Source organism: Megalobrama amblycephala, linkage group LG6 (genome assembly GCF_018812025.1).
Source record: "Megalobrama amblycephala isolate DHTTF-2021 linkage group LG6, ASM1881202v1, whole genome shotgun sequence".
NCBI classification, from domain to species: Eukaryota; Metazoa; Chordata; class Actinopteri; order Cypriniformes; family Xenocyprididae; genus Megalobrama; species Megalobrama amblycephala.
Genome location: NC_063049.1, coordinates 21,666,738 through 21,679,776, shown reverse-complemented (window position 1 = coordinate 21,679,776; position 13,039 = coordinate 21,666,738). Strand labels below are relative to the sequence as shown.

The following is a 13,039-nucleotide window of genomic DNA, read 5'->3' as shown; positions in this document are numbered from 1 at the left end:
TGGACACTTTGTTCATGCATCGTTCACGTTTAATTGCATTGTTAGAATTCATAAAAATGTTACCGGCCAACTGGTGATTGATACCATTTGATGCACTCGCCAATTCAAATTTTTACTTTAATTTGGCACTTGACGAGTTTTCATTTTAGGTCCTGATTACACTGTAACACGGACACCTTGAAATAAAGTGTAACCTAAGATTGTGTTTTCTTTTTCTTAAAGTTTCTCATGGTTTCTGTACATGTTTCCTGCTTTTGTAGGGGATGCATGTTCAGGCTGACATGGACTTTACGGCCAAGGGAACCGGCAACAACAAATCTGGCTCTTTTAGTGTCAAGTAAGAAGTCTCTCTCTCTGTTTGTGTGTGTTTGAGCCTGTGTGTGTGTGTGTGTGTGTGTGTGTGACATTTACATTATCGTTCAAAAGTTTGGGGTCAGGAAGATTTTTTTTTTTTTTTTTTTTATTAAGAATTTGATACTTTTATTTTTAGGATGCATTGAATTGACAAAAGTGACAGTGATGACATTGATAGTGTTATAAAATTGATTTCAATTTGAAATAAATGCTTTTTTACATTTTCTACTCATCAAGAATCCTGAAAAGAAGGTATCACAATTTCCACAAAAATTAAGCGTCCAACTGATAATAATAATAAATGTTTCTTGAGCACTAAATCAGCATATTAGAATGATTTCTAAAGGATCATGTGACACTGAATACTGAAGTAATGATGCTGAAAATTCAGCTTTGCTATTACAGGAAAATATTATACTTTTACTGTATTTTTGATCAAATAATGCCTTGGTGTGCATAAGAGACAAAACCTTTGGGTAACACTTCAGTATGGGGAACACTTATTCACTATTAACTATGAATTTTCCTTCAATAAACTCTTAATGTACTGCTTATTAATAGTTAGTAAGGTGGTTGTTGTAGTGGTTAGGTATTTTGTTGAGGTATTGGGTAGGAATAAGGAATGTAGAATATGTTCATGCAGAATAAGGCATTAATGTGTGCTTTATAAGTACTAATAAACAGCTAAAATTCAGGCTAATAAGCAACTAGTTAAAAGTGATAATTGTTCTCCATACTAAAGTGTTACCAAAACTTTGTACCAATCCCAAACCTTTGAACAGTAGTGTGTGTACAGTAGGATCCAAAAGTCTGAGACCACTAGTCAAAGTGCTTATATTTTTACAATCTGTTTTGTTTAATAACATAACTATCACTACAAATGTGATTATTAGCATTACAATTTAAGTAGAAAGTTTAATTGAAATTGTTTTTGTGCAGTTTGTGCGTCAGTGGAAATGAACACCTGATCATCTATACATCTATATTGACTCACATTTACTTATTTCACGAGTGATCTAGAAATTGTTCAAACTCTAAAATATTTCTTCTTCATTTTACATCATAAATTTTCTTTTGTTTTTAAATCATTTTCTTTATTTATCTCCAGGTTTGAATTGAAAAGTCCTAGATTTTCAGTGAGGTCCTATACTTTTAGACCCACTATACTGTAAATGTTGTTGTTTTTGTTGTTTAATCTGTGCTATTTTCTCTCTCTCTCTCTCTCTTTTTCTCTTTCTCTTCCTTATATCATATCATTAGCTAACATTCCAATTTTCCTGCTCCTCATTGAGAAGATCAAGGCTTTGTGGCACTCGCATATAAAATGATTATTCATTAAGCAGCTTCAGAAAGCAGAGGGGAAGGGCTCACACAACACAAACAAACACATGCATTAATCAAGGAGAGAGATGACTAATGAGCCAGTCTGGGATTAGAGACTCTCTTGCCAGCCTCCTCTGAATCCCAGAGCACATCTGAAGGCACACACCCGGCCTTCAATACCTCTGATCGACACTTCTGACACACTCTCTGTTCCTGTACACCAGAAACACATACTCAAACACACTCTTTAGACAGGACCATGGTGGTGTGAATGGCATTGGATCATGCTTACTTTAAGGCGATCCATCAATTTCCAAAACAACAACAACAACAAAAAAATGTCTTTGCATTTTTATTTTACATTCATCCTCTTAGTGGCCATTTTGTCCAGGCTTCAGCAAAATTTTAGGGCTGCAACAACCATCGATAAAATGGTTTATAGTCAATAAATTAATGCAGTTATATCCTATAAATGTTACAGAGTCCAGTGAATATTTCCATTTTGCATAACCCAGAGGTCAGCAATCTATGGATAATCTCTGACAGTAGCTAAAGAGGTGTATGTATTAAATTTAATTACATTTTAAATCAATATATTGTTGTATGTGAATGAGTGGGCAGGATACTTTTCACAATGTTTTGCAAAAAAAAAATCTCAAAAGTCTTGTGAACAAATATTTAGTATGTGTTAAATGGCCTTATTTCATTGATTTAATTTTTTTTCAATAACCACGCATACATGTTATTTTCTCAAAAATACAAACATGTACATACATGTTGCTCACATATTATTGTAGCCCTGTTTGTGCTGAATACAGTGTAATCTTTGCCATTTATATGCAAGTTTATATTTATATTTATATGCCATTAATATGTTTAAGCAACTGAAAAAAAAAAAAAAAAAAAAAAAAAAAAAGTCAGGGCATGTCAACACTCCTCCAGGCCCCCAAAACACCCTCAGACCACAGAGGGTTAAATAAAGTTCCTCAAACTTGCATACAGACATACATTTTGGGATAATCATTCCTTATAGTCACAAAGCCTGTTTTATTAATTTAGGAGTTAAACTGTGTAAAAAATGTGTACTAAAATCTTATTACCTTTTTACCTTTGTAATACACTGACAACCACCAAAAACAGGGGTAATGAGAAAGTCACGTGATGAATCAAAGATAATCACACGCAGCTTTTCCACAAGCTGAGGAGGTAAATACTAATATATAGGTGTACATTGTCATTCACACAAATACTGAACACCAACCTGGTAACACAAGACTCTAAAATAATACTTAATATAATAAACTTTAATTTAGCAACATTAGATGTAACATAAAACCCTAATGTATGTAACAGAGTAGAAAAAATAGTTATTTCAACGAAAATACGTCAAATGTGAAGCATCACGCAGGGAATTCTGGGTCAGTTTATGGCTTTTCACTGTAAATTATACAATGACGTTCTTTATACTTCCAAAAATTGTAAATGTAACAATATTTTACTGTAAAATTACATTAAGTGTAAGGTTAGATCTATTACAGTGATAACACTTTAGGGTCCAGTTCTCACTATTAACTAGTTGCTTATTAGCAATAGCATGCATATTACTAGGATATTGGCTGTTTATTAGTACTTATAAATCACATATTAATGCCTTATTCTGCATGACCATATTCTATCTTAACAGCTCCCTTACTAACTATTGATAAGCAGTTATATAATTAGTTAGTTAGTATATATATTAATAGTTAGTTAATAGTGAGAATTGGACCTTAAACTAAAGTGCGACCATTAAAGTAAACATATTGTTAACAAATTAACTGTTTTTTATCGTAGCTTTAAAAAAAAATAAAAAAATAGTGTTTTACAGTTAAAATCAAAATCAGTTTCTACAGTGTATAAATACTATTAAAGGTGCTAAAGAGGATGTTTTGTTTTATACATTTTTGCAATATTACTTGAAACTGTCTTTACTAACTGATAAAAGACTATTTATTAGGTGCACTGAAAGTAATAATATTAATATACATCATCTGTGCATGAGGTAGGGCCTTAAAAACATCAGCCAATCGTTTACGCGATCATCGCGTAAACGATTGGCCCTCTGGCTTGTCAATCACTGCCATGACGTTCCTTGTGCGAGACGTGCGCGGCTGCGCTCTCCAGTAACTTTCCATATGGCTGGCGCCGCATGCAATGTTTTTGTCAGGAGATACGAGTAACAACTGCAGATTATGAGTTACCTGCGGTGAGTCCGACATAATGAATCCACTAACACGACAAAGCGAATGCCGGTGGTAAACACTCGTGTTCCAATACTCGTGCACAAGTTTTGGGAGGCGTTCCCTCGAAATGAGCTTTGAAGGAGGGGGGTTGTTCTTACGCATGCGCTCATTTCAAAAACTCACTAACAGTCTTTGGTTTCTCAGTCGACGAAAAGATCCTCTTTAGCACCTTTAAAGCGTGAGATTTTATCCTGCGCTAGTGTGTAGATCCAACAAAAGCTTCTGTGATTAACCCTCCACGTTCCATAAGGTTGCTGACCCCTGGCATAACCTGACCACAGTAGAACAGGAGCACAATAATTCTGACTAAAATATACATTTTGCTAGAAAATTTATTGTTAGAAATTCAATGCAGGTTTAAAATTCGACATGTAATGCAAGTAGTCATATTTTTATGAGAGCAGTAATAGTAAAGGGACTTGGAGTAGTCTATGCATAGAATATCATTACTATGTTCAGATGAGTGGATGCATGTGTACCTCATACCTCGTACAAGTTAACATTTTGTGCTTTTGCAGTCAGTTGTTTTTGGTTAAGAATGTCATGGTTATATTTTAACCTTTTTTGCACATAATAGCAAAGCCTACATAAATACAATCATCACTGCAAATCCTTGGTGTAGGATTTACTTAAAAAAAAAAAATGTTCACTCAGAAATTGCTAGTAAATTACACAAGTAATTAAAAAGAAATGGCAAGTAATACTTTGAATTAAATATGAAATTTTGAAAGACTGAAATAGTATTTTCTTGCAAAATGTACTCCAATAATAAGCTCAAAAAATCCTTTTTACAGTGCGGCAGGTTTTTACTAAATTGTATTTATTATCTCTTGCATGCTTTTCTACGCAATCTGCCGAGAGCAGTGCAAATTAGCATCTGGTTTAAGACATGCTTTTTTTGGGGCGGTAAATAATGGCGCAAATACCAGTAAATTGACTCACGCAAAGCTTAATAAACCACCTTGCATGATTAATTTAAATACTCTCCTCCAATAAATTTTGCATCTGCAAGGGAAACTCCTAAAAATGCATATGCAATAAGGTCAGAGGCAAAAATAACTGCGTCCACTCCTTTTCAGCTCTAATGTTTCACTGCGTGGGTTTAGTAAACCCTGACGGTAGTTTTTTAATGCCAAAAGAGGGTTTGCACTGGCGCAAGCCGTTAGTAAATCTGCCCCTTTATCTTTCTTTGCAATTTCCTTACGTAGAAAGGATTTTGTGAGAGTCAAAAATTCCCCTAAGCACATTCAGAGCACAGACGGACAGTAAGGAGGGTTGATAGGGTCACATCCTCACAGCATGACTCCTGTACCATGTCTTACACCAGCCTCTCACCATAGCAACCGGCTGTGCCATCACTGTGAGGAATACTGGATGCTCTCTGCTCTCAGCAAATGATCCTTGAAATTGAGAGGGAAAAAATGAATTATCACTTGCACTTTGAATATAGAAATTGAAAGCCATAAGTATGGCCAGCACTTTGCTAATAACATTTAGAGGTTGTAGGAATGGGGAATTCCAAGAAAGTGTTCAGTGGGTTTATGGTTGGTCACCTTAAAGCAATAGTTCACTCACCCGCAAGTCGTTTCAGAGCTGTATGACTTTTTCTTCCGTGAAACACAAAATGAGAATTTCTTTGAAAAATTGCAACTCGTATGGAAAAGTTTGTACTGACCATGACCAAATACAAATACCATAACAGCACCATAAAAATAATTCTAAAATATTGTTATACAATAAAATCATGACCTATAAGCTTAGAGCTTATTAATAAATAAGTTGCTGGGTGAATTTTCACTGTGAATAAAGTCTGCAGGGATGCATTTTTCAACAACAACACAAAAGCTCAGTGGACCCTATTCATGAAACACAAGCATAAAGAATTTTTATGTAAATCATTGGTAAAACTATTCTCATATAAATGGCTGCTTTGAATTCAATGTGACAGTTTATGTGAGAATTGTTTCACGAATGATTTATCACGAAATTTACTGCTTGTGTTTCATGGTTGAGGCCCAGTGTGAATAGACCTTTACTGTCAACTGGAAAACAGGAAGGGCATTTCTGAGCATAGATAGTAGAGTCCTGATAAACCATATGTGTTATGATAAGGACACTCATATACACTTTGACAACAGCTGGAAATTAAGCCAATTAGTAAAGTTATACTTTGCGTATTGCTAGCTGTGTGTGTGAGCTAGATGTAGGCCTACTTTGTTTGTTTGTGTGTGTGTGTGTGTGTGTGTGTGTGTGTGTGCTCTGGGGCTGAGCAATATTTAGCATCCACTACTGTTTTCAGCTAGATTGTTGCTGTGGTAGTTCTTACATTTAAAACTGACTCCTCTGACTGAAAGAATAGACAAATAGTCTTTTTTTTCAAGCGCGTAGGGCTGAAGCCCTATTGTAATTGTTACATTTTCCAAGGATCAGCATTCTTCCCTAAAAGTGATCGGGCAGACCAAACCGTAAGTCATAGAGACTTGAAACTTTGATGGCTGGTAGTACTCGCACCCAGTGGCGGAGCCAGGATTTTTTCATAGGGGTGGCCAGGCAGGGGCCAGCAACCAGTCTGGGGTGGCACAGAAATCTTCATTATTTCAACATTAAAATGAGTCTGACTATAAAGTACTGAACTGTGCCTACAACACAACCGAATACAGTTAACTTTCTATATTGTCAAAATAAATAATTGCAACAGTTCTATCATACCTAAATTAAACTCAGTACAAAGAAAAAAAAGTGTTTTGAATTCCCATTTGCTGATGCGGAAGTCAACAGCAAATAAATGCCAAAATGTAAAATTAATTATTTTATGCATTTAAATGTGATAATTTTTGTTTGTACTTTATAAATTAACGCAAAATTAGCATCTTCTAATACAAATGCACAGTTCTCACATTTATTTATGCATTAAAAAATTACATAACAGTTTGTGCGTTATATTGTGATCTCACATAGCAGAATAGACCAGAGACATGTCACGCATATATATATATATATATAGGCCTACATACATGCATGCACAGTTTTAATGCAGCTTTAATCGCCTTTTTTGGTTATTTCATGGCTTAATAGACGACAGAACTGTACGACGTTGCATGCTCGTAGTTTCTTTTGCTCGTAGTTTCTTTTCTTTTGTATCAGCCTGACGGGGGCGCTACAGCAGTCAAAAGTACGAAATGGCTCATAACTCTTGATCCGTTAGGCCTAGGCTCAATGTCTTATATCGTTGGAATCCTTGGCTCAAGTCGGACAAGATGCGAAAATTCGGGTATTTTGCGTTTTTTGAAAAACCTACTTTTGCGAACTAGTCCTAAGTTTTTGACCTGATCGGGACCAAACCAGTGCAGAAATGTTCTCTGGAGTCTGAATATCAATAATTATCAAAAAAAGTTAAAATTTTGATTCACAGTCGATAAGGGGCACCAAAATAAACGATGAGGGCGGAGCCACTTTTACTGAAATGGCTATAACTCAAGAACAAAATGAGATATTTGCACCAAACTCGGTACACGTGTAGGGCCTCAATCTTTGGTCACAATAAAAAAAACATTTCGATTTAACACTAGGTGGCACTATAATTTAAAAAAAACCTTGAAAACAGCCATAACTACTGTATGTAACCGTTAGTCCGATCGACTTTTGGCATGCAGTGTCCTAGTCGAAGGGGGCATGATAGTCTATGAGGGTATTGGTGTATCTCAAAAAACATGGCCGCCATCGGCCAATGAATTTGAGCACCTATTAGACAAGGTTAATGGAGACCGATGAGAACGAAACTCGATGGGCATGTTCGACTCATGGTCCTAGAGGTCTGTAAGAATTTTGAAAGAAATCGGCCACTAGTTGGTGCTAACGAGTTTTATGCCTCTAATCACATATGGTTTCACAGATCCACACAATATGCATATCATTTGATAGATATCCTCATGCTGAACAACTTTGCCTCAAGAACCAATGCTGTCAATCAAATTGTTCATTAATTGTTTACAAATATCTGAAACGCCTACTTTTGCGAACTAGTCCTAGGTTTTTCGCCCAATCCGAACAAAACCAGTGCAAGACAAATCTCTGGACTCTCTAGATCAATAATTATCAAAAAAAAAAAATAAATAAATTAACTTTACCCTTTGGTTCGCTATAACAAGGTAATTTAGAAAATGGGCGTGGCAAAATATACTCAAGCCTATAAATCTTAAACGTAAACTCAACAAACTTTACAGAACTTCACGAAATTAAGTGAGCACATGCAGCATATGACTCTAAAGAAGCATGCCAACTTTAATGAAGTTCAGACCATAGTTGGCGCTCTAACTGTTAAAAAGCTTTAAAAAACATTTTTAATGAAAGTGTATAATAACTCTAAATGTATATAACTTTGGTTGTGGTCGACTTATTTTCATGGGAAGAACGTCCTTAGACTCCTGAAACCTTGCCGAATATTTTCGAAACCATTAGTTCGATTGAGACAAAAGGAAACGTAGGAAACACTGAACCTAAGTATCTATAACTTCAAAACAAAATGAGATATTTTCACCAAAATTAACACACATATGTATGGGCACACTCTGAGGACACCCCAAAAAAGTAGTGGAGATCGGGCAATAGGTGGTGCTGTAACTGTCAAAAAACCTTTAAAAACATATTTTTCCTTATTAAATTGCCTGTATTGGCTGTAAATGGTCTTTCCCATCTATGATCAAAGTGCATACATGCTTGCTAAATAAAATATAATACCTTTTTAATGTGCTTAAAGGCCTTAAACGCTTGAACCCTGATAAATAAATCATCATAAATCATCGTTCTCTAATATTAATTGTAAGTGCTTAAATGCTAATAAAAGAGTTAAATTATAAATGGCATCTTTCACACACTGTTGTTCACCAGTTGAACACAATATTGGCTGACATTTATTAATTTTGATTTAAATGGACCATTATGACAATACACGATAAAGCATATTTACTTTAGCTAACGATAAAATCTTTGGTTGGTCAGAGTTTTTAAATATTTATGTCACAAAGGCTGCAATTATTTGATCAATAATGCAGTAAAAAAAATAATATTGTGAAATATTATTACAATTTTAAATAACTGTTTTATGTTTCAATATATTTTAAATTGTCATTTATTTCTGTGATGTCAAAGCTGAATTTTCAACATCATTACTTGTCTTCAGTGTCACATGATCCTTCAGAAATCATTCGAATATGCTGATTTGATGCTCAAGAAACATTTCTTATTATTATCAATGTTGAAAACGGTTGTGCTGCTTAATATGTTTGTGAAAACCATGATGCATTTTTTCAGGATACTTCAATTATATTGTCAGTATTCAATAAATTTTGCCTAACTCCAGTGTTCTGAAACACTCTCCGTCTCTTTATCATCAATCTGTCTGAATGGCACATCACAGTCTCTATCTTTTTATCTCTTTACTTTCTTCATTTCTCTCAGACTGTTATATTTCCTTTGTATATGTGTCTCGTTTGGCCTCTTTGCACCCTGTTTTGTTGTGTTTCCATCTCCCATCACTTCAACATCTTATTGTGTCATTGGCGTCTGCCACCGCAGCCCCTTCTCCATAAGTACTTCACTTCTCCACCTTTGTTCCTTTTCTCCCTCTCTCTGTCTGTTTTGCCTTCACTTCCTTCATCTATCTGTCTTTCTCTGTGTAGTCATTCTGAGGGGCCGCAGACTCATCTGTGCGCTCTTATCTGCTGTGCCATTGTGCCGTTGACTCCCTGCTGTCAACCCCTCGGGCCTCTTTCACACTGACACCCGTTTATCATCATCCTCTCATCACCCTCTCTGCCAATCACACACACACACTGATAACCATCCACTTTATCAGAGAGACAGTGAGAAAATCTTAAACTCTAACCCCATCAGCGTTGAGCCCGACTTCTGTGTCTAACTCCGCGTTTCCTCTTAACTGATCTCGATTCAGTCTGCGGGATAACATTTCAGACACGCCGCCTCTGGGACTTTAATTTTAGCAAAGATAAACAGCAGTATCAAAGATTTGCCTTGTATTAGTTTCTGCCACAAGATTATACCTGGGTGCTTAAGATTTTCTAATAGAAAGCATGCAATCTCTTCTGAATCAATTAACCGAGAGCTGTTCTCAAGTGAAAGGTAATTGAAGTAATGAAAAGAGGTGGCGTTGGTAATCTGGGGCTCAGCGGTCAGTATCGTAGTGGATTAGAGCCGCATTGTGACGGTGTCAGTGGCGCGTCAGATCGATACGGTTGCATGATGATGACTGTGATGGGTGGTGCACCGAGAGCCCCATTTTAAGCTTGAGCGTCTGACTGACAGCATGGCAGTGAGCGTCTTATATGCATCCTGCGGCTCAAATGGGAGACTCAAACTTCAGATTGTGATCTCAGATTGGGGCATTTTAAAATTTGTTGGCCTAAAGGTTTGCAGAGTCTCCTTGTGGAGGATTTGTGAAAGTCATATCGGAGGTTTATAATAACTGATCTTATGAGAAAATGTAGCTATTTTACAAGGTGGTGATTTTGAATTAATTTGTAAACACTGTAAACCTGAATAAGTTGGGCTAACTAAAAAAAAAAGAAAAAAAAAAGAGGTAATCAGTTACATAATTTTTTTTTAGTTATGATGTTCCCAATTTTAAGTAAACAGAACTATCAAGTTTTGAGTTTGTAGTACTCATACATGTTAATTGCTCCTAACTTGAAGTACTGAGTTGGCTAACTCATACATTTTGATTTTGAACAATTAAAGGTGCCCTAGATTCAAAAATTGAATAACAAGAGTTCAGTACATGTAAATACAGTGAGTCTCAAACTCCATTGTTTCCTCCTCCTTATATAAATCTCATTTGTTTAAACGACCTCCGAGGAACAGGCGAATCTCAACATAACACCGACTGTTACGTAGCAGTCGGGGTGTACGCCCCCAATATTTGCATATGGAGCAATAATAACTGACATGATCCATGATATCATGATATTTTTAGTGATATTTGTAAATTGTCTTTCTAAATGTTTCGTTAGCATGTTGCTAATGTACTGTTAAATGTGGTTAAAGTTACCATCGTTTTTTACTGTATTCATGGAGACAAAATTGTCGTTATTTTCATTTTTTAAACACTTGCAGTCTGTATAATGCATAAACACAACTTCATTCTTTATAAATCTCTCCAATAGTGTGTAATGTTAGCTTTAGCCATGGAGGACAATCAAACTCATTCAGAATCAAATGTAAGCATCCAAATAAACACTGTACTTACGCGATTGTAAAGATCCATTTTGAGGGTTATATTAGCTGTATGAACTTTGTTTATGGTGTTTAAGGCAAGCGCGAGCTCTAGGGGCGTGGAGCACGAGATTTAAAGGGCCACACACCCTGAATTGGCGCATTTATAATGATAGGCAGTTAAAAAAATTAATAATAAGAAACACTATGGGGTATTTTGAGCTGAAACTTCACAGACACATTCAGTGGACACTTAAGACTTATATTACATATTTTGAAAACATGTTCTTCGGCACCTTTAACATAAAATATTTAGTTAATTAATGTTTTTATTTTGAGTTCTTGCAAATCAAATTATTTAGTTCACTGTAAACCCTAATAAGAAAATTCAGAAAATGCCAACTTGTTAATTTGCTAACAAGTTAACAATAGCATGGTATAGCACTTACTGAACAAGTATAGCAACTTAAAACATGTAATTTACCTGCTCCCAAACCAAGCAGCATGCACCACTTGTCACCATGATTATAACTCTCCAAAACCCCACATTAACAGGAACTCTTCTAAATTAGCATAACAAAACATTAATCACTACTGAATCTCCCTTAACATTATTCTTGCACACATAAAAAACATTATATAACACTTAATTTTAGCATTTACTCTCCCTTTCAAGTGCCATGGGCAAAGCATGCTGGGTCATAGTACTCCCATCCCAGTTTCAGTTAAACCTAATTTAGTCTAAATTAAAAGTAATGAGTTCATATAACTCAAAACAGTGAAACAGTTCAGTTTACTTGAAATATGTCAGTGCTATGAACCCAAAAGAAAAAGAAAGTTCTAAATACTCAACAGTTAATTTTTTTGAGCGTTAGGGTTTACCGTGCAATGTCATTCATATGGAAACAGAGTTTTTAGGAAAAAAGTAAGCATGAAGGTCCACCCCACCCCTAAACAACCGCATATTGAGCGTAGCAGATCGTACAAAAACCGTCGGATGAGATTATACAAATTCATATGAATTCGCTAAAATAAGTGCGTGTAGCATTGAAATTACTGCACAGATGCAGTGCATAGACGCAAGTTGAAAATAACTAATTATTTCTGTCTGAGTAGTGGTTAAGATGAAATGTTGTGACATGCCAAGTACTTTGTATTTGCAAAGTGCTATTTAAGTAAGTTTTGTTGTCCCCTCTATATATTTTGATGGTAAACAGGTTTAACATTAGTCATCCTTTAATGCTGTGAGTCTGGTATATTAGCCGCTGGAGACTGAGAGCGTGATTGTACATGCAGTGCTTTCCGCATCCCTGTTGAGTGACTGGATCCCTGATTGTAAGGCCGAATTAAAGTCCTTCTGAATAGAAGGATTATTTCAACCCTGTAGGGGAGCTTTACTCTGGGTTAAACACTCGCAGGTAAACACACAGCCTTGTTCACACCTCTTCACATACATTTTCCATTACTCAATCCCCTCCAGCCTACATCAGACATCTCCGAATCCGCAACACAATAGCCGACGCATAAAGAAACGGCAAGTGTATTCAAATAGTCCTTCATTCAGAAGAGAAGTATCGCATGTTTCTCCAGGAACTCTCATGAAGCGGACCCACACTCGGCCCGTACACAATCGCAAGAGAGACTGTTAATCTGAACCACAGCTCTTATTTGTGCAAAGCTGCAGAAGCTCAGCACTTTGAAGATGGAGAGTTGAAAAGACGAGAGAGCTTTGGTAATTTGCTCTCTTTTATTCCTATCTGCCTTTTATTTCCCTTTTTTGTACCTTCTGTCTGTATGGAAGAGAGAGCAGGTAAATAAAGAGGACACCTGCTCAAGTGCCCCTTTCCTGTTTC

At 35.9% G+C, this 13,039-nt stretch overlaps 1 protein-coding gene across 8 annotated transcripts in view; it reads left to right on the top strand.

Annotated features, from left to right (window-relative positions):
- The window catches only part of pard3bb (par-3 family cell polarity regulator beta b), a 449,216-nt gene that overhangs the window by 158,485 nt on the left and 277,692 nt on the right, over positions 1 to 13,039 (top strand). For all 8 annotated transcript variants that reach the window (XM_048193363.1, XM_048193369.1, XM_048193368.1 and 5 more), the window contains exon 6: positions 261 to 337. In XM_048193363.1, coding sequence (XP_048049320.1) covers positions 261 to 337 — 77 coding nt within the window. The remainder of the gene's footprint in view (positions 1 to 260; positions 338 to 13,039) is intronic.